This window comes from Stenella coeruleoalba (assembly GCF_951394435.1).
Source record: "Stenella coeruleoalba genome assembly, chromosome: 19".
Taxonomy (NCBI): Eukaryota; Metazoa; Chordata; class Mammalia; order Artiodactyla; family Delphinidae; genus Stenella; species Stenella coeruleoalba.
In genome coordinates this window covers 36,663,079-36,684,387 of record NC_137165.1, presented here as the reverse complement: position 1 = coordinate 36,684,387, position 21,309 = coordinate 36,663,079, and the positions used below count along the sequence as shown (strand labels likewise).

The 21,309-nt window shown below is 55.2% G+C and overlaps 1 protein-coding gene across 1 annotated transcript in view; it reads left to right on the top strand.

Annotated features, from left to right (window-relative positions):
• Positions 1–21,309, top strand: part of ABCC3 (ATP binding cassette subfamily C member 3) — a 43,508-nt gene that overhangs the window by 4,482 nt on the left and 17,717 nt on the right. Inside the window, exons 2-17 of the mRNA XM_079904338.1 lie at positions 8,139–8,315; positions 8,657–8,782; positions 8,990–9,127; positions 9,954–10,079; positions 10,310–10,371; positions 11,049–11,180; positions 12,388–12,579; positions 15,683–15,860; positions 15,959–16,120; positions 16,981–17,073; positions 18,181–18,384; positions 18,489–18,635; positions 19,052–19,139; positions 19,510–19,576; positions 20,037–20,163; positions 20,245–20,421. Of these exons, the coding sequence (XP_079760464.1) occupies positions 8,139–8,315; positions 8,657–8,782; positions 8,990–9,127; positions 9,954–10,079; positions 10,310–10,371; positions 11,049–11,180; positions 12,388–12,579; positions 15,683–15,860; positions 15,959–16,120; positions 16,981–17,073; positions 18,181–18,384; positions 18,489–18,635; positions 19,052–19,139; positions 19,510–19,576; positions 20,037–20,163; positions 20,245–20,421 (2,196 nt within the window). The remainder of the gene's footprint in view (positions 1–8,138; positions 8,316–8,656; positions 8,783–8,989; positions 9,128–9,953; positions 10,080–10,309; positions 10,372–11,048; positions 11,181–12,387; positions 12,580–15,682; positions 15,861–15,958; positions 16,121–16,980; positions 17,074–18,180; positions 18,385–18,488; positions 18,636–19,051; positions 19,140–19,509; positions 19,577–20,036; positions 20,164–20,244; positions 20,422–21,309) is intronic.

The following is a 21,309-nucleotide window of genomic DNA, read 5'->3' as shown; positions in this document are numbered from 1 at the left end:
GTGGTGCTGGGCTGGGGGTGGGTGCTAACAGGGGCCTAACCCTGGCTTGGATTTCTCCTTCTAACTGGATACTCAGGTTTCTAGTCCAGTGGCTCCCACAGCTAGTGAGCCAGCTCCCACTAGCTGGCTCGCCAGCTAGTCTGTTACCCCGTGATGGCAACCCTTCCCCTGAGCTCTATGAAAAGAACTGCAGCAAAGAGGTGATTTGAGGGCAGGCTGTATGGCCGAAAGATTTTTAATATTTCAGGTGATCTGGACACATGTGTTCTCTCTCCAAGGTGGGCTGTCATGTTGGAGCCCTAACGGGGACTGGGAATCTGGAGCTACACGGCCTGGGTTCAAGTCCTGGCGTCAGCCCAGGTGAACTGGGGCCGGTCACTTTCCAGCCACGAGTCTCAGCTGGTGTGAACATTAAATAATAATCTTGGAACACAGTGGTGTTCAAATAAGCAAAGCTGCTAATGGCTGGCAAGGCCCCTTTCAGAAGCAGACGCGCAGGCCAGGCTGTGAGCCAGGCTTTTGCCCCCACCCCCACCCCCAGGCCCTTCCGAAAGCCGCAGCACATGTGAACAGGCCCTTGCCCTTTCTGCACCTCCATTTCAGCTGAGATAAATGAACTTGTCAGTTGATCCCTTCTCCCCGCCCCACAGGATTAAGGAAGTCATTACTCTTCTCGTGACAGAGGCTATCAACAAGCCTGGGGCCCCAGGGGCTGGGAAGTCCCTGAAGGCGCTGTGGCCCAGCTGGGGCAGAGAGCTCTGGGGTCCTTACAGCCACCTGCCCCCTGCTGGGGTCTGCAGGGATTTCAGTCTTGGTGCCTATGAAGGGGCCCCTGCTGTGTGGTCCATTCTGGGTGCCAGACCTTATCAGCCCCATCCAGCTGTTTAATCACGTTATTAAGGTAGCTGTTGTTGCCATGGAAACTGTGTGGGTGGCAGTGGGGGAGGAGCTGTGGGCCCTCCGAGCGTGCCGCTGCCTGTTCTTCGGAATGGGAATTGGGGGCCAGTGGCTTGAGAAGGGGTCACCCATCGGGTTCTGTGGGATTGCAGGGAGTATCATGGGGTCCAGGAAGTGACCTCCACCAACTGTGTCATTTACAATTAGCTTTGTTTGGGTCAGAGAGCCCCTCACATGCCTTGGTGTCAAAGAGAGAGCATCCCGAGTTCCTGGGCATACAGCTGCAGAAGTGGGCTTTGGAGGGTGACTTTCATTTATTTGTTCACTCATTCTTTCTTTCTTTTGTTCAACAAATGCATGGGAGTGCTGTGTCTGTGCTAGGAACTCTTCTAGGCAATGGGGAGTACGCTGGTCAGCAGAGCAAACCCGTCCTCACGGAACACATATTCCAGTGAGAGAGGACAGAAAAACGATAAACATGAGAAATAATTCAATTATATACTATCCTAGAAAGTGATAAGGGCTATGGGGAAAATAGGACAGGCCGGCAGGGATGGGGATGCAGGAGCACGATGGGGCTTACAGTTCCAGTTTTCATTAAGAAGGTCAGGGTGGACCTCCACGAGAAGGTGAGGTCCGAGCACAAGCTTGCAGGTGACCAGGGCACGAGGCACAGCACTGTTGGCTTGAGGCAGGCGCGGGCCTGACATTTGGGAACCACACTGAGGCCAGGAGGCAGGTGGAATGAGAGAGAGGAGCGGGGAAGCTGAGGTCAGAGAGACAGGGGAGCAGATAATGAGGGTCTCGAGGCCCCCTTGGAGACTTTGGCTTTTACTATGAGTGAAATGAGGAGCCCTTGGCAGGTTTTAACCGGAGAAGTGACATGGTGCATCACTAAGACGTCTGGCTTAGGTTTCATGAGGACTTGCCTCCCGCTGCTGTGCTGGAGGAGACCGCTAGGCAAGCTGCGGGCGTGGAAGCAGGGAGGCCAGAGAAGGCGCGACGCCACAGTCCATGTGAGAGTGTGGGGTGGAGAGAAGCCGTCGTATCCCGGATGTATCGGGGAGATCCAAATGAAGATGCCTTTTTATAGATTAAAAAGAGTTGAATGTAGCCCTTTCATATCGTTCAGCCTAATAATTTGAAGGTAGAGTGGACAGGATTTGCTAAAATCTCTCTCATTCCACCTGCCTCCTGGCCTCAGTGTGGTTCCCAAATGTCAGGCCCGCGCCTGCCTCAAGCCAACAGTGCTGTGCCTCGTGCCCTGGTCACCTGCAAGCTTGTGCTCGGACCTCACCTTCTCGTGGAGGTCCACCCTGACCTTCTTAATGAAAACTGGAACTGTAAGCCCCATCGTGCTCCTGCATCCCCATCCCTGCCGGCCTGTCCTATTTTCCCCATAGCCCTTATCACTTTCTAGGATAGTATATAATTGAATTATTTCTCATGTTTATCGTTTTTCTGTCCTCTCACGGGCCTGGGCCCGTGAGCCATGGCCGCTGAGCCTGCGCGTCCGGAGCCTGTGCTCCGCAACGGGAGAGGCCACAACAGTGAGAGGCCCGCGTACCGCAAAAAAAAAAAAAGGATGACTCAGAGGATTCTGGGAGAAGGAAAGCATTGCCCTGCATCAAGGTGGGCAGGTTGGAGAAGGGGGGACGGGCAGGATTTCCGTTCTGAACACGTTGTGCGTGACGTGTCCTGTCGTTGTCCTAGCGAGCAGTCTGAGGTCAATAGTCTAAGGACACAGGCAAGGACAGGTACCCACTGTCTCCTGGAGAGGGCTCTGCCCAGCTGGGACATGCGTATCTGAAGGAAAGGAGCCCAGGCCGGATCTCCCTGTGGGTCAAAGCCGTCACCTGGTCCTCCCAAGACCTCTTGACTCTTGCCACAGTGGAACTTGTTTATGAAACCAAAACAAGGTCCCGGCAGCCTTTGCTCAGTCACCTGCTTCCTCCAGTGTTGTCCTATTGGAGTCAAGGTGCTTTGCTGTTCATTCTCCCCCCTTGCGGGGAGCTGGCTGGGATGCTGTCATTACTCCCATTAGTGTGGAGACTGAGGTTCAGGGAGATGAAGTCTCCAAAGAGGCAGCCCACGCTGGGTCCTCTGCATCAGGGTTTGGTTCTCCTCGGGACCACTCCCTGCCTGCCTCAGAGAGCCCTGACCCTGACCCAGTGAAAGTGGTGATTCCTGGTTGTGCCTTTGAACTCAGGCTCCCGTCTACCTATACACTCTCTCCCTTGTCTGTCAACACACAGACCTTGACTCACAAGGTCAATCTGGGCTGTTCCTCATACCTGGCCCTGTGCTGGGAGCTGGAAGTTGCGGGGCAGGAGAGGAGAGGAATAAGAGTAGGGCCCAGTGTCTATCCTGAAGGGTTCACGTTGCTGTAGAGAGAGGATGTATTCACAGGTGCAGGTCCAAGCAGCACAGGGTGGGAGAGACCCCAGCTCGGTGCCACGAGGCCTGGGTGTCCGTCCCAGCTGCCAGGTGTCCTTGGACCTGTTGCCAGAGCAGGGGGAGCCTGCCTTTTCTTTTGCCTAACATTGTTCGTCGTCTTCTCTTTTGGAATAATGACCACGTAAGTGCTATAATAAAATGCTACTGAAACATAAGGGGTGTTGCTCACTCTCAGCTGATAGTCACTTATCAGGCTGTTGAGAACATACAAAATAAAGCAAGGAAAAGCCCGCTGGCGGCTGGGGTGCCCCAGAAATGCTTTCTGTAGGAGGTGAAGCTCAGCTTGGGCCCAGAGAGGTTGGCAGTTCACTCCAGACCCGAAGACCAGATGGTCAGAGTTGGGGGTGGCCTTGGGCCAGCTATCTGGATGGCAACTAAGTGGATGGGATTAACGGGCTTGCCAAGCATTAAAGCAGGGTGCAGCTGCCCCTTGACGGTGGAATGGATAAGTGCATGGGTCCATTCATACAACGGACCAGGAGCAGAAATGGGGAGGGAGAATCCACACTCACACACAGCGCCAGGGATGACACCCCAAAACGCAGTGCGGAGAGAAGAAGCCACACATGAAAGCCCCAGGAAATGTGTGATTTCCTTTATAGGAAGGTCCCATGCGGGCAAAATCACATGTTGTTGGAACTCAGAGCAGTGTTCTTCTGGGATGAGGAGTGGTTTGGAGGGGGCACAACAGGGGCTTCTGGGGGTTGGCAACGTCCTGTTCCTTGATTCTAGTTCTAGTTACACAGGCGTGTTCAGTGTGTGAAAATTCACTGAGGTGTATACTTAAGCTGTGTGTACTTTTCTGTAAGTATACTATACTTGGCTAAGAAATGTGGGTTTTTGTTTTGCAGTACGCGGGCCTCTCACTGCTGTGGCCTCTCCCGTTGCGGAGCACAGGCTCCGGACGCGCAGGCTCAGCGGCCATGGCTCACGGGCCCAGTCGCTCCGCGGCACGTGGGATCTTCCCGGACCGGGGCACGAACCCGTGTCCCCTGCATCGGCAGGTGGACTCTCAACCACTACGCCACCAGGGAAGCCCAGAAATGTTTTAAAGAGGAAAACAATATGGGCCAGGGCACCTGTCTCCTCTCTCCTGGTGCAGCGTGATCAGGCCTACAGAGTAACCCCTCTCTGTGACCCTGTGCCCAGCCCAGGGCCATGTGCCCAGTGCCTCTCTGTGACCCTGTGCCCAGCCCAGGGCCATGCGCCCAGCGCTCAGCAAGAGTCTTCTGGTCCTAGGCTCGCATTGCTTGAGCGACTACTGAGTACACGGCTCTAGAATTCAAGATGTACACAGTACAACCTCTGCCCTCCGGGGTTTGAGTGAAACGCCCCAAAGAAGCATGTACCTGGACCTCATGCTCCCCAGGGGCAGGGACGGGTCTGTTCCGAGTGTGCCTCCCCCCACCCCCGCCGCCTGGCTCATAGCAGGCCTTTATCAGAGCGTCATCAAGTGGAAGACGTACTCCAGAAGGCGGCTCCGTCGTTAGGTGCTGACTTCAGAGCAGGAAGCGTGCTCAAGATGGGAGAGGTGGGTCCTAAGCCGGGCCCACCACCCTTCCCTGTAGGGATCTTGACAAGTGGAAGAAATAGGGACCAGGCTGAGCGAAGGTGTAGGAGTGAGACTCTCAGAGCAGATTTAGAGTGAAGTGAGTCTGGCAGTGGGGGACGGGAGCAGTGGGAAGGCAAGGAGGGGTGCTTGCACTTGGCTCCAGGGGCAGCAGGAGCCCCTGCAGGTCTGGGGCCATGAGGCAAGGGGCACAACGCTGCCTTTCAGGAATCTCGCAGCCATGGGCAGGTGCTTTGGAGGCAGAGGGCTGACTCAGATGGGATTAAAGAGTGAGGGTAGGCTGAGGAAAGGGAAGCAGGGTGTGCAGACCACTCCATGAAATATTTTCTTAAGGTGGGATAACTCAGGCACATAGATAGTTTGATAGTTCACATAGATAGATAGATAGGTAGGTAGATAGATAGTTCAAGGCCAGTTGTGGGACTTGAATGCCATGCTTAGACTTTGTCTTCTAGTCAGTAGGAAGCCACTGAAGGTTTAGGGGCAGGGTATAAGATTATCCTTTTGTTTATTCATTTATTCAACAAATGTTTAAGTAATTTAAGCAAATTTTTGCTGAGCACCTACTATGTGCCGGGCACTGCTCTAGGTACTTAGGATACATCAATAATGAAATAAGATTCTTTCCTTCAAGAAACACACATGCCAGCAGAAAGAGATGAGAGAAAACATAATAAATTTCTAAATTATGTAGCATGTTAGAAGGTGGTAGGTATAGGGAAAAGAAAAAGCAGAGAAAGGTTAAGGGAGTGGACTGGGAATGCTGGGGGTAAGGTGCAAGTGAAATATGAAACAGGGTGGTCAGCCTAGGCCTCAATCAGAAAGAAAGACTTATGGATGTCTAAGGGAGGAACGTTCCAGACAGAGCAGCCAGTGCAAAGACCCTGAGGCAGGAACACGCCTGTTATGTTCAGGAATAGCAATGAGGCCACTGGCTGGAGTGATGTAGGAGAGGCGATGAGAGAGGTCACAGGTTGGCGGGAAGGGACGCTGTGAGGGGCCTTGTAGGCTCTTGTACGATGTGTAAAGTGGAGATGTCCAGTCGGCAGTCGGATTTAGAGTTGGGGATATGTAGAGTGATGGGGTAGAGAGATAAACTTGGGAGTCATTGGCATGTAGGTGAGACTGGAAGAGATTGCCCTGGGGGTAAGTGCAAATGGAAAAGGAAATGGAGAAGAGGAAAGGACTGAGCTCCGGGGCACTCTGATGCCAAGCAGGGGAACCAGTAAGGAGACTTAGAAGGAAAGACCAGGGAGGAAGGGGAAGACCAGGAGAGTGTGGGCAGCCATCTGGGCCCATAGGGCATGGAAGGGAAGAGACCAGAACCCCGTGGAAATTGCTCGGGAAGAGGTGGGGGCCTGGGCTAGGCTGATGGCTGAGGGGCCAGGTGGGAGGGGCCTCGTGGGAAATGTTATCATCTCAGTGTTACCCTGGAAGAAACTAAGGCCCAGAGAGGTGAAGGTCAAGCGTCTTGCCTAAGGTCACACAGGTATTGAAAGGCGTAGAGCCAGTCGTAGTGAACAACATTTATATAGTCAAAAAAGTGTGAACTGTGAATATTTATTTAACAAAAGCCTGTTATGTTTCTACATGGAAAGTTGAGGAAGTTCAAGTGGAGAGAATGTAAGAGAGGTACAGCTTTAACTTTCAGAACAAAAGAAAAGAGTGATTATCAAATAGTGGTAGGTCATGTAACGATATTAAAAGCAAAAATCATGGAAGTAGCTACCAGAACAAGTTAGCATATTTGAACATACTTACCCCTGGAAAGTGAAACTAGGGGTGGGGAGTGATGAGGCAGGGTACCATTTTCTTTTCATGTACCTTTAGAATTATGTGCATGTTATAACTTTGACAAAAATAAAAATGACAATTATTTAAACTGGCGGTTAGAAGGTAGAGGGTTCTATCTTCTGGTGTTGAGTTGTCTCTAGGTGGATGGGATTGTGGGTGAGGTTTGGGTTTTTTTTTTGGCTGCCTTGGGTCTTCGTAGCTGCGCGCAGGCTTTCCCTAGTTGCAGCGAGCAGGGGCTACTCTTTGTTGCGGTGCGTGGGCTTCTCATTGTGGTGGCTTCTCTAGTTGCGGAGCACGGGCTCTAGGCACACGGGCTTCAGTAGTTGCGGCACGTGGGCTCAGTAGTCACAGCACGCGGGCTCTAGAACGCTGTCTCAGTAGTTGTGGCGCATGGGCTTTGTTGCTCCGCAGCATATGGGATCTTCCTGGACCAGGGATCGAACCTGTGTCCCCTGCATTGGCAGGTGGATTCTTAACCACTGCGCCACCAGGAGAGTCCCTTTTTTTTTTTTAGTTGTTTATATCTTATGAGTTTCTGTAAAGACAGTCTAATACTTTGCAAGAAGGGAAAAAAAGATTAGTTCATCGGTGGCCTTGAGGGAACGTCTTGGTAAAATATGTGTTTGAATGTGTTCCCCCATCTCTTTCCAGAAAAGTTCTTAGGTGCAAAGACAAAAAGCGGTCTTGTCTGGACTCAGTGGTTCCCCAAGACACGAGACTGTCAGTGCTAGAACCAGGGCAGTTCTATGCAAACTGGGGCGGTTGGTCACCCCAGCTTTGTTTACAAAGCTCTCTTCACATCCCCTTGCTCCTTTGAGTTCACACCCACTGAGGAGGTAGGTGGGGCAGGGATGGCTGCCCCCAGTTTAAAGGAGAGGCAACGAAAGCTCAGAGAGGCTCCCTATCCCTTCCCTGGGAGAGCCTTAGAGGGAAAGTGGGCTCTTCAACCCTGTGCATATATTGCTTTGATAAAATTAAAAATTAATTTAAAATAAAAGAGCGGAAATCTAGAACGACAGAAAGCAGACCAGTGTTTGCCTGGGAGGGATGGGCCGCAGAGGGGCACGAAGGAACTCGTGGAACGGTGGATTATTCTCTGTCTTTATGGCGGGAGCGGTTCTGCAGGTGTGTACGACTGTCACTCACTGGATTGTGCACTTCAAATGGGTGCAGTCTATTGTGCTTAAATTAGACATCAGTTAGAGAGACAGAGAGAAAATATGAGGAAATGGAGCGCCCTTAGCCTCCTGGAAGAGCTCACACTCGGGACAATGCCTGCTGGTTTGCACAGTTAGACCTTCATATTCACACACCTTCTGACCCCCGGAGCGCATGGGGCAGCTCTCTGGCCCAGCCCCCTCCCTGGAGCCTGAGCCCAGGGCTGCACAGGCCGCCCCTGAATTCTTCTCTTTGTCCCCAGGACTCCAATCTGTCCGTGCACACAGACAGCCCGGACTTCACTCCCTGCTTCCAGAACTCCGTGCTGGCCTGGGTCCCCTGCGTCTACCTGTGGGCTGCCCTGCCCTGCTACCTGTTCTACCTGCAGCACCGCCACCAAGGCTACATCGTTCTCTCTCGCCTCTCTAGGCTCAAGACGGTCAGCGGCTCAGGGCTCTCCTGCGGGTGGGACCAGGACCTAGGAGAGTCTCCTTTTAATGGGTCCCTTTCCCCACCCTCAGGGACTGGTCTGGGTTCCCCAGCCTCACCCTCCCTGTGCTCAGCCTGCCAGCTGGGCTCAGATAGTCTCTGCTTGGGGAAGTTCAGTCAAGTTCTCCAGCAATGCGCTCCCCACCCTGGAGAAGCTTCTGGCCAGTGCCCAGCCCAGCCCTTGGGGGCAAACCTGGGCAGGTCTGTTGGTTTCAGGAGCAAAGGCTCCTCCCCAGTGGGGACCATCCCTTTCTTTGGGGATGGAGGCCCCAACATGTGCCCTGTTCATAGGCCTTGGGCGTCCTGCTGTGGTGTGTCTCCTGGATTGACCTCTTCTACTCCTTCCATGGCCTGGTCCACGGTTGGGCCCCTGCCCCCATCTTCTTTGTCACCCCCTTGGTGGTGGGGGTCACCATGGTCAGTGTGGGACCAGGGAATCTGGGTTGGGGAGGATCTCCAGTGGGTTGTGGGATTGTGATGGGGGAACCGTGGGCTCTGAGGAGAAGGCTGGACACCTTAGGAGTGGGTAACCCCAGAAACGTATGGCCATGTGGCGTGGGGAGGAATGGAGGCAGGTCCAGATGTGCGTGCTCCGGCCCAGCCTCCCCTGCCCTCCCTGCACAGCTGCTGGCCACCCTGCTGATCCAGTATGAGCGGCTGCAGGGGCTTCGGTCTTCGGGGGTCCTCGTCACCTTCTGGTTCCTGTGTGTGGTCTGTGGCATCATCCCCTTCCGTTCCAAGATCCTTTCAGCTTTGGCACAGGTAAGCGGAAGAGAGGAACCTGCCAGGTCCCCTGCTGTCTAGGGATTGTCCCCAGAGCTCAAGGTCACTGCTGGGTCCCAGGCTCCTCTCTTCTGCCCCTCCCCGGCTCCCTCCTCCGCTGTTCAGTCCTTTTTGTGTCATTCCCTACTTCTTGTACCTCTGCTGAGAAGCAGACTGGTGAGCCGGGTGAGGACCGTTGTAACCCAGGGGAATGCAGCAAGATGCAGCCATTGTTGGCTGTTCGTGGGAACGTAGCAGCCACCACCGAGTACGATGTCCGTTCAGTGAGAGCAGGTGCGCAGACACGAACGGTTCTGGGTTTCCTGGAATCCCGTCGTCTTGTTCTCCCTTTTTTCCCACCTCCCTCAGTTCCTGGCCTTCCTCTGGATCTTCAGTGGTGCGCGGGCGTGGTAGGAACACTGGGGATCAATCTAGTGTCTCCGTTTCTCCATCTCAAGAGGAGGCAGTCAAGTATATTCATAGGCGCACAGGCTGGGAACAACCCACTTACTCCTTGTGATCTTGGGCAAATTCCTGAGTCATCTAGAGTCTCATTTCCTCAATCGCAGACTGAGAATCATGAGATTTCCTACCTGTTAGGGAGGGTTAGACAAGGTGATGTAGATGAGCAGGGCAAGTCTCCACAGGACAGTGGACCCCCTATGACCTTTCCCGTCTCTCAGAAGCCTCTGGGCAGGGGGACCCAGGTACCCACTTTTGCTGACTTCTACCCCAGAGGGGTCTGGTGCCCCAAAGGACTCCTTGGGGCAAGGGCTGCAGGCCCAGGGCTTCCCAAGCTCTGATGCTGCTCTCCTTTCTCCCCCAGGGCAAGATCTCAGACCCCTTCCGCTTCACCACCTTCTATATCTACTTTGCCCTGGTGCTCTCTGCCCTCGTCCTCTCGTGCTCCAGGGAGAAGCCACCGTTTTTCTCCCCCAAGAATATCGACCCCGTGAGTCTTAATGGAGGTGGGTGGGGGTGGGGGTGCCACAGCCCACCCCTCAGCCCAGCCCTCACCAGCATCCCCCATCCCTTCCAGTTCATTCCATCTTCATGTCACCTCCACAGTGTGCACACTGGGACTTGGAGCAGGAAGGAACGGGGCACCCTCCTCCCTCTGCTCTGCCTAGAGAGGGTGGTGTGCCCTCCTGATGTCCCCTGCCCCACTCTTGCACCTTCTAGAACCCCTGCCCCGAGGCCGGAGCTGGCTTCCTCTCCCGCCTGTCTTTCTGGTGGTTTACAAAGTGAGTTGGCTCTTCCCCAAGCCTGGGGGCCCAGGGGAGGCGGAATGGGGACGGAGAGTTGGGGGATGAGAAAGAGGAAGGGGAGCAGGCCAGGAGTCCAGGGGCCTGAGGAGCTGTGAACCCCAGCGGGCGTGGGGCAGGCGAGGGTGGGCTGGGGGCTGAGTACAGAGGCCGGTCCTGGTCCAGTTCTGATCCCAGGGCACAGGCCAGACCTGTGTCTCCAGGCCGTGGGGACAGGCCTAGGGTCCTAGAAGGAGACCGTTAGTTCCCAGCTCTTTGGTCAGGGAGGAGCTCGCAGCTGTCATTCCTTGGGCGCCCCTCAGAGCAGCTAGAGCAGAATTGTGTCTGTGACCTGGGTGACAGCCCGTCAACCATGTTGTACTGAGGAGGCTCCTCGAGCTGGGGCTCCATCCAGCAGGCCTTGTCATCCCCCAGGGCCGCGGCCAGCATGGATTTTGTCATCAGTGCCCAGGAGTCAGTGGGGCATCTGGGAAGGAGTGAGAAAGGGCTGGGAGTAGGAACTTGGGGTAGGAGGCAGTGACCCCCATCCTGCTCACTGTGCGAATAAAGGAACACTTTCCTTGGCCACAGCTCCCTAGGGACACCCTCCTCTCTGGAGACCCTTGTCCCCAGGCTGCTAAGCTCTGACCCAGGCTGGTGCTGCCTGTCCACTCCAGGTTGGCCATCCTCGGCTACCGGCGGCCCTTGGAGGAGTGGGACCTCTGGTGCCTGAACAAGGAGGACCGCTCCCATGTGGTGGTGCAGAGGCTGCTGGAGGAGAGGAAGAAGCAGCAAGAGCGGGCGGCGCGGTGAGGCGCCCCTCCTCCCCCGTGCCCGCGCCCCCTACCCCCACCCCTTCATACAGCCCAGGTCTCCTGCAGGCGAGGCTGGTAGACCCAGGAGATCATGGCTGGGCGTGGGGAGAGAGCAGGTGCAGGTGGCCCTGGGGTGGGCAGCTCAGGCCGGGGTCAGCTCTCCCAGCGCTACTGATGCTGGAGGATGGCTGACACTTTCGTAGCACTTACGCCGTCCCAGGCATTGTCCTCATCGTGCAGACTGACGCGGTTAATCTCCGACAGCTACTGTGCAGGTTCTGTTGCCTTTGTGTTCCGGATGAGGTCACTGAGGCACAGAGGTTTGATGAGGCACCCAAGGTCCCCTAGTTGGTGGTGGCAAAGCCAGAATCCACACCCGGCCGTCTGGCCCCACAGCGCTCACCACTGCCCTGCCCTGCCAGGGACTTCCCTCAGGAGGGGAAGGGGCTGGGGGAGGAAAGTTGAGGCCAGCGCCCCCTCTCAATCCTGCTTCCTGCGTGGAGGCAGTGGCTGGAAGAGATGACCCTGTGGCTAAGGGCCTGCCCGCTGGCAGCCTGTCTGTGGCCGACTACCCAGCCAAGGAAGCTGAGGCTCTGAGCCCTTCTTCACCCACGTCCTCCCCCGCCCCGCCCCCCAGGACCGAAACCCCTTCCACCCGCAACCTGGGGCCCAGAAATCCCATGCTGGTTCCGCCTGAGCCTCTGATGGCCGACTGGCTGTGAAGGAACCGGGGACATGGACTTGCTCAGCAGTGCCTTGGGCTCATGGCTTGGAGCCTCTGGAAGACCTAATGGCCCCCAGGCTGCCTGCTGCACCCCCTCTCTGTCCCTCCATGCCGCCTCCACTCCCTCCCTGCTCAGCTTGCCAGTGACTAGGCACTAGCCAGCCCTGGCCATGTCTCCCTTCTTGTCAGCATCCTCCTGGAGCCAGCCCTGGGCGGGGCATGGAGAGGGCCACAGGTTGGGAATTGCTGGGTGTATAGTCCTTGAGGAGCAGTTAAGGCACCCCTTCATATATCCTCTAGCACCTGAAGACACTTGGGGATTCTCAGCTGGAAAGTCTCATTGTCCTTCCCCCTCCCAGTTCTGAGAGCCAGCGAAGAGCTCCCCCTCCTACCTGGTCCTCCCCAGTCCCCGTGGCCCTTGGCTTCACGGAGCCCATGTGCCCATTCCTACCCACTGCTCCTTCCTCCCCGGACCAGACACCAGGCTGCGGAGGCTTCTGGGAAGAGACTGTCCAGCGAGGGAGAGGTGCTGCTGGGGGGCCGGCCCCAGGCCCGGGAGCCCCCCTTCCTGCGGGCCCTGATGGCCACCTTTGGCTCCAGCTTCCTCCTCAGCATGTGCTTCAAGCTGGTCCAGGACCTGCTGTCCTTCATCAACCCGCAGCTGCTGAGGTCTCTCTCCACGCTCCCTCCCACGCAGCCCTTCCCGGGGCAAGGGGCTGGCTGGCTGGCCGGCCTCGGGGACAATGGGTAGAGAGAAGAGCCCCAGACCAGGAACCGAAGGGGCTATCCCCACTTTCTGTGCGACCTTTGGCGAGTGGCAGAGCCTCTGCACCTCATTTCCCCATTTACATCCAACTTATCTGGACTAAGTACAACTGCCAGGTACCCTGATGTATACATTAACATACATTCTCTCTTTAAATCCTCCTGACAATCCTACAGAGAGGTGCCCTTTTCCCGTTTTACAAACGAGGAAGCAGAAAAACGAAAAACAATCCAGAAAATGAGGAAATAGGAACTCAGAGAGGTGAAGTGACTTGGCCAAGGGTACACAGCTGGGAAAGATGGATTTGAGTCCAGGGCTCTGAACTCCATCTACGATGCTCTTTCCAGATGATAGGCTCCGCCATCTATCACGTGAGTGGCTTGGGCTAGAAAGAGCTCTCAAATGAGGGGATGGGAAGGAGCTAGCAGCTGAGCCCTCAATCCTTTGGCCCTCCAATCATACATTTGTGCATTCATTCATTCAGTGAACATATTTTGAGCCCCCAGGTCCCCCCAGGTGAACATATTTTGAGCCCCCTGGTGCCAGACACTAGGTATACAAAGATAACTCAGATATGGTCTTAAAGTCTTGTGGGAGAAACCAATATGTAAATCTATTAGAGCACAGTGTGGGCGGAGGTGTACTTATGTGTCTGAAAAAACCCCAGAGGAGCAAGGAAGCCAGCCTGGGAAGGGGCAGGGTACACTTGCCAGCCAGAGAGCTTATCAAGTTTGGAAAGACAGGCAATTTGCTGACTAGGTGAGGAAGGAGGGGAAGGTGCAAAGTCACAAAGGCCTGAAACAGCATAACTCAGGAACTCCAGGTGCTTCTGAATGCTGTGGCGGGGGTGTGGGTGACCAAAGTGAGGGGCAGGACAACAAAGGGAGGGAGGGAGAGCTAAAGAAATCCTTGAAAGATTTGAAGCCAGGGAGGGGTGTCTGGTTTTCATTCTGGAAGGATCCCCTGCCAGGAGTGTGGGGGAGGCAGGGCAGGGTGGCCACATGGAAGTGGGCCAACCAGGTCCAAGGAAAGTCCAGGTCAGGAATGAGAAAGGATTCAGGAGCTACTCTCTGGAAATGAGTGTTGGTGCCAGGGAGAGGGAGGGGAAAAGGTGACCTGGGTTCTGGCCTGGGTAGCTGGAGGATGATGGACCTTTTGCTGAGATGGTGAACTCAGCAGGAAGAGAGACCTGGGCCCTGGGCAAGGAGGTGAGGGGCATCTTGGCCATTTTGGACCTGAGTTGCTGGAGATTCCCAGCTAGCTGGAGATCACATTTGCAGAGGCATCGGGTGGAAGCCCAGGGTCCCATATCTGGCTAACCTCTCCCAGAGAGCCCGTGCAGAGGCCCCAGACAGAGCCCTAGGGCATTCTGACAGGTATGGGTGAGCAGAAGACTAGTGTGGGGGGACGAAGTGGGGAAAAGAACCCAGATTGTGGAGCAGGGCACAGAGAACCCTTATGGGGGAAGGCGTGGTGTCCAGTGAAGCAAGTTGACCAGTAAAATAGAGCCTGAGGAAGGCAACGTGGAGTTTGTGGGTGACTTTGCCAGGAACAGAGGCTGCGACATAGGGGAAGGGCCTGAGAATAGGGTTTCTGCAGTGGAGACGGGGCCAGTGGAGGTCTAGAAACTTCCTATAAAGGTTCTTAGTTTTCTAGGGTAACAGACTACCACAAACTGGGTGGCTGAAAATGGAAATGTATTCTTTCACAGTTCTGGAAGCCAGAGGTCTGAAATCAAAGTGTCAGTGGGTAGGTTCCTTCTAGAGGCTCTGAGTGAGAATCTGTTCCACGCCTCCCAGGTGCTGGTGGGGCTGGCAGTCCTTGGCATTCCTAGGCCTAGAGACTCATCGCTCCGATCTCTGCCTCCATCTTTGCATGGCATCCTCCTGTGTGTGTGTGTGTGTCTGTCTGTCTGCCTCTGTGTCTCTGTGTGCAAACCTCCCTCTCTTTTCTCTTATAAAGACACCAGTCACTGGATTATGGGCCACCCTACTCCAATAGGCCCTTATCTTAACTTGATTACGTCTGCAAAGACCCTGTTTCCAAATAAGGTCACATGCACAGGTACCAGGGGTTATGACTTGAAATGTCTTTTGGGGAGTTACACCCAGCCCACAGCAGAAGAAGCCTGGCCATGACTATGGAGGTTGCTCCATGGGGCCAAGGGGAGGTTTGTCCTAACATGGAAGAGACTTGGTCATGTCAGTCAGCCAAGGCACAGAGCTGCCAGTGGAAAGGAGGATACTGAAGACCAGGAGAAGAAGGGGGCCAATGATGAAACACGTTCCTGAGGAGGCAGGTGGGATCCAGGGCTTGGGGGGCAGGACCCGGCGTGGAAAGTTGAAAGGACGCCTCCTGTCCTGAGGCAGGACGAAAGGAAGAGGGCAAGTGTTTGCAGGGAAGTTTGTAGCTGGCGGGGAGTTCTCAGTGGGAAGATTTAAGTGGGCAGCTGCTGAGAGAGGTGGGGGGTGAGGACAGGTGAGAGGATAAGAGGTGAAAAGGACTGCGGGAGAGGAAGTAGATTAGGGCCCCGGAGAAGGTCACGGGGCGGCGTGGGAGGTCGCTGATATTGAGATGGGTGGATTTGAGGGGCGAGGGTCTGTGTGGTCACGCAGTGGACTTCAGAGCCCTCGGCAGCCCAGAAGAAGGTGCAGGAAAGTGTAATCAATGGACATGTTGCACTGCTTCCTGCCACATGGTCCAAGGAGGCAAGAAAGGCAGGCCGGTGAGGCAGGTGGCCAGAGGGTGATAAAGGGGTGGGTGGCGGGGGGCCATGGTAGGCAGGAAAGGAGGTGGAGGCAGAAAGGAGTAAGGGTGGAGGGCTTGAGGCAGCTCTGCGCCAAGTCCCCCTGGTCTGGGTGGGGGTGTGGAGGGCCGGCAGCCTCCCCCTGAGAGGTTTCAGAGGCAGGGGCACAGTGGAGGCTGAGGGGAAAGGGGAGGGCAGCAGTAGAGGGCGTAGACTGGGGGAGCCCTGCCCACCCTCATGCCTCTCTCCTCACCTTCCAGCGTCCTGATCAGATTTATTTCAAACCCCACGGCCCCCGCCTGGTGGGGCTTTCTGGTGGCCGGGCTGATGTTCGTGTGCTCCGTGACGCAGACTCTGATCTTACACCAGTATTACCACTGCATCTTTGTGATGGGGTTGAGGTTTCGCACCGGCATCATAGGTGTCATCTATAGGAAGGTCAGCTGGAGCAGGGCATGGGGGGCTGGGGAGGCCAGCCCTGGGGAGCTTTGGAGAGACTCGCGGGCCCAGTCCATCACCCTGCTGTCCACCTGCAGGCTCTGGTCATCACCAATTCAGTCAAACGTGAGTCCACTGCGGGAGAAATTGTTAACCTCATGTCAGTGGACGCCCAGCGCTTCATGGATGTTGTCCCCTTCATCAACCTGCTGTGGTCAGCACCCCTGCAGATGATCCTGGCAGTGTACTTCCTCTGGCAGGTGACTCTTCTTTTTTTTTTTTTAATAAGTTTATTTATTAATTTATTATTTATTTTTGGCTGCGTTGGGTCTTCGTTGCTGCGCGCGGGCTTTCTCTAGTTGCGGCAAGCGGGAGCTACTCTTCCTTGCGGTGCACGGGCTTCTCATTGCGGTGGCTTCTCTTGTTGCGCAGCACGGGCTTCAGTAGTTGTGGCTCATGGACTCAGTAGTTGTGGCTTTCAGGCTCTAGGGTGCAGGCTTAGTAGTTGTGGCTCATGAGCTTAGTTGCTCTGCGGCGTGTGGGAATCTTCCCGGACCAGGGCTCGAACCCGTGTCCCCTGCACTGGCAGGTGGATTCTTAACCACTGCGCCACCAGGGAAGTCCTGGCAGGTGACTCTTGAACCCTGATCTCTGCCCCCTTCCTCTGACCTTCTCCTTCCTTCAGATGGGAAAAGAGAGGGTTATTCTGGGTCAGCAGAGGGGTGGGGGACAGGACTGTGAGGATGCTGGTGTCTTTCTGGCCTGTGTGATAATCCTTCTCACAGAACCCAGGGGAGGGAAGAGGGACTTGGAGGCAAGGTGGGTATGACTCTGACTGTCATTGCCTGTCTGTATTTGCCTTCCTGTGTGTCTGGACACCCTTCTATGTCTGCCTGTTTGTCCCTATCTCTTGTCATTATCTGCTGGCCGGCTGTTTTTGCAAATGTTTTCGTCATTTTGGCTTTATCTGCGTGTCTGCTTTTTGCTGTCCATCTGTTTGGCTGACCACCATCTTTTGCTTCTTGCCCTTCCCTGCATTTCAGGTCAATAGGCCTCTGCCTGTTGGGTTCTGTCTATATACTCTGTCTGTCTGTCTAGTCAATCTGTTGTGCCTCCTCAGAACCTGGGTCCCTCTGTCCTGGCTGGAGTCGCTCTCATGGTCTTGCTGATTCCGCTCAATGGAGCCGTGGCTGTGAAAATGCGTGCGTTCCAGGTGGGTGCCAGCAACTGCGCCGCTCCTGCCTGGAGCCTTGGCCAGGTACCCGGCGGAGAGCAGTCACTAACCCGGGCTTTACAACTACCTTGCTCACCGAGTACGGACGGCTCCAAGCCACTTCCACAAACCTTAGCTTATTCTAGCCCCCAACCCTGAGAGGGTTTTAGAAACATTCTCATTTTGCAGCTGAGGAACCAAGGCTCATTATTTATTTGCAAACATTTCCTGATGTCTTCCCTAGCTTCCCACTGTACATAGGATAAATGGCAAATTCCCTACCGCCACCCACCAGGCCCCTGCTCACCTTTCAATCCCTCACCCCCTGGGATATGGCCAAGTTTCATCCAGTATGGCCTTTCTTTTCTCCAAATCAACAAGCTCTGAATACCTCTGGGCTACCATACGTACTGTTCCCTGGAATGTGCTTCACCCTTCCTTCCTTGCCCAGTTCCCTCCCTTCCTTCACCTCCCAGCATAAACTCTGATTTCCCAGTCCCTACCCCATTATTCTCTCCCAGAATCCTGTAACTCCCGTCGGAGTATGCGTAATAATTTAGTAAGCATTTATTCAGGTGGTTGTTTGCTTCCTGTCTACCTCGCCCATCAGACTGTCAGCTTCACGACGGCCAGGGCCTTGAGTTGTTCTTCATTATCTGCCCTACATCTAGCACATGGCCTGGCACATAATAGGCACTCAATAAATTGGGGTGAACGAATAGATTGATTTGGCGTGCTGCACCCTGGGTTATAGGGACTGGGGAACAAAGAGGAATAAGGGATCTGTTCCCTTAGGCTCACGTCGAGTTGAGGCAACATACATGCACAGGGTCCCCTGTGAGAACGTGCCTTAGAAACCCAGAGAAGGGCCAGAGGGTGCTGCCTGTGAGGGTCAGTGATGGGGCACTGAGACTGGAGCTGGATTTTGTCCAGCAGAGAAGAGAGTAGGTCGGGCTGGGCGTTCCAGGCTGGGGTGCAGCACAGGCAGGCGGGGAGGAACGGTGAGCAGTCCGGCTGCCGTGTGTGTGAGTGCAGGGAAGGTGTGAGCCCCTGTGGGTGGAGGTCTGGGGAGGGGCTCGGGGTGTGCACTTTCCACACTCTCCATAGGTAGAGCAAATGAAACTCAAGGACTCACGCATCAGGCTGATGAGCGAGATCCTGGGCGGCATCAAGGTGCTGAAGCTGTACGCCTGGGAGCCCAGCTTCCTGAAGCAGGTGGAGGACATCCGGCAGGAGGAGCTCCGGCTGATGCGCCAGGCTGCCTACCTCCATGCCACGTCCACTTTCATCTGGATCTGCACCCCCTTCCTGGTGAGGCGCCCCTGCCTGGGCTGGCGTCCCGCCTCCTGCCTGGCCGGCCTGGGCCCCTGGACCCTGCAGACGCCACCCTGACACCCATCCCCACCCCTGCCCAGGTGACCCTGACCACCCTCGGGATGTACGTGTCCGTGGACAAGAATAACGTGCTGGATGCTGAGAAGGCCTTTGTGTCCGTGTCCCTGTTCAACATCTTAAAAATTCCCCTCAACATGCTGCCCCAGTTAATCAGCAACTTGGCCCAGGTAATGCTGGATAGGGCCGGGGGTTCTGCTGGAGTGTGGGCAGGTTGATAGGGTCACTTAGGGTCAGGGGATAATCAGGGAGAGTTACTGGAATCGGGGGAGGGCCATTTGGCATTATGAAGAATTGTTCCCAGTTGAATGAGGTCATTAGAGTCAGGGGCCATTTGGAGTCAGAGGAAGTCAGGTAAGGTCCTTGGAAACCCAAGTTCTGGAGACAGCCTCCTGTTACCGACCTGGACCCTGTCTTTGGCTGTGGGAGCCAGCCAAGACTCAGTCGTGGGAGGGGCCCTAGCGCCAGCCTCTGGACCCTCAGGGGGCCCAGTCTCACCCAGGAAGTTGGGGGCCAGCAAGGGTAAGAGGAGATGGTACAGGAAGAGCACAGCTCCCCGGGCTGACCCGCACCCTTCTGCATGCAGACCAGTGTGTCTCTGAAACGGATCCAGCATTTCCTGAGCCAAGATGAACTTGACCCCCAGTGTGTGGAAAGAAAGACCATCACCCCAGGTCCAGACAGCCTCTACCTGGGTTGCCCTTGCCCCAGCCACTGCTCCAGAAAATTCTCTGTTCCAAGCTTTTAACTTTTCTCCTGTGACCCCCTTTTCTTCATCCTCTTTTCGTATCTGCTCTCACTCTGTGCCCGCCTTCTTCCTCTTCTGGCTCTTTTCTCTCCTCTCGTCGTCCCTCTCCAGGCCTCCCCCACCACCTTCTTTCCCTAGGGCTCCCCCTGCTCCTCCCCAGGACTTCCTGTCTCCCCTCCCTCCCCCCCCACAAGATTCCCTGCCCTCCCCCTAGGGCTTCCCACACCTCTCCCCACCCAGGGATCCTCCTCGCCTTGCCCTGGGCCCCCTGACGCTGTGCACCTCTGTCCTCCCAGGCTATACTGTCACCATACACAGTGGCACCTTCACCTGGTCCCAGAACCTACCACCCACCCTGCACAGGTACCAGCTTCCCCTTCCCTCCTCAGCTGCCTAAAGTGAGCCAAAGGTCAGATCAGTAGCGGAACCCAACCCCACTCTCACGCTTCAGTCTTTGGCCTGAGAAGCAGGAAGAGCCTCAGCTTGCCAGGGTGGTGTCTGAAAGGGAGGAGGGCTTGGGTCTCCAGGTGCAAGGTGGGGGACCAAAACCCTGATTCCAGGGCTTCCCTGGTGGCGCAGTGGTTGAGAGTCTGTCTGCCGACGCACGGGACACGGGTTCGTGCCCCGGTCCGGGAAGATCCCACATGCCGCGGAGCGGCTGGGCCCGTGAGCCATGGCCGCTGGGCCTGCGCGTCCGGAGCCTGTGCTCCGCAATGGGAGAGGCCACAACAGTGAGAGGCCTGCGTACCGCAAAAAAAAAAACAAAAAACAAAAACAACCCTGATTCCTCCTCTGACTGGGCTACTTGTCTTCTTGCCCCCAGCCTAGATATCCAGGTGCCAAAAGGGGCACTAGTGGCTGTGGTGGGGCCTGTGGGTTGTGGTAAGTCCTCCCTGTTGTCTGCCCTGCTGGGAGAGATGGAGAAGCTGGAAGGCAAGGTGTATATGAAGGTGAGAGGGGCAGGGACTCCTGGGAAGGGAAGCTTGGCCAGGCCTTGGGCAAACCCCGAGGTAACCTTCTCCTTTGGCCAGGGCTCCGTGGCCTACGTGCCCCAGCAGGCGTGGATACAGAACTGCACTCTTCAGGAAAACGTGCTGTTTGGCCAAGCCCTGGACCCCAAGCGGTACCAACAGGCTCTGGAGGCCTGTGCCCTGCTACCTGACCTGGAGGTGCTGCCTGGTGGGAGCAAGACAGAGATCGGAGAGAAGGTAGGCTCCTCTTTCATCCTCTGGGCAGTTAGCACATATAGCTGCCCACCTCAATCCAGCCCAGGTCCAGATATGAATTCATTCATTCATTCATTCACACATTCATGTAGTATCATGCCTAGCTGTGTGCTAGGCGCCGGTGAAACAGAGCTATTACTGGGGGAAACTGACTTGTAAACAGATAGGTGCTGTAGAATGTCCTGGGGGCCAGGCGGAAGGCCTGTGCAGGGTACTGGAAGGCAGTCACGGGGTGGTCTGCATAAGGAAAAGCATCACTTTTGAGCTGAATCTTAATAGCTAAGGAAGAAGCTCTCATCATTCATCAGATTTTATTACCTACCTACTTTATGCCAGGCAATATTATACAGTAGTAAATACACTGGACTAAAATCTCTGCCTTCATATAGCTTACATTCTACTGGGGGAAAGAGATGATAGCAAGGTAAATCAGTAAAATCTATAATATTAGATAAACGCTAGGGGGAAAGAATGAAACAGGGAAGGGATATAGGAGTATGTGCAGGGTTGTATTGTTAGTGTGCTTTGGGAAAACCTCACTGAGAATCGGAGACTTGAACAAAGTGAGGGAGTGGTCCGTATCTTCGAACATGAAGCCCTGTCTGGGACATTTGAGGCAGAGAGAGCAGTAAGTGCAAAGGCCCTGAGGCAGGAGTGTGAATGGGACATTTAAGGACCAGCAAGAAGAGCAATGTGGATGGAGTGGAATGAGCAGGGATGAGGAGGAGATGAGGTCAGTGAGGTGTCCAGGCAGCCAGGTCACATTGGGCCTTGGAGACGACTGTAAGAACTGTGGCTTTTACCAAGTGATGGAAAGCCTTTGAAAGCCGAGGGATGGTGGGTGGACTGGCATTTCTGTGCAATTTGGTG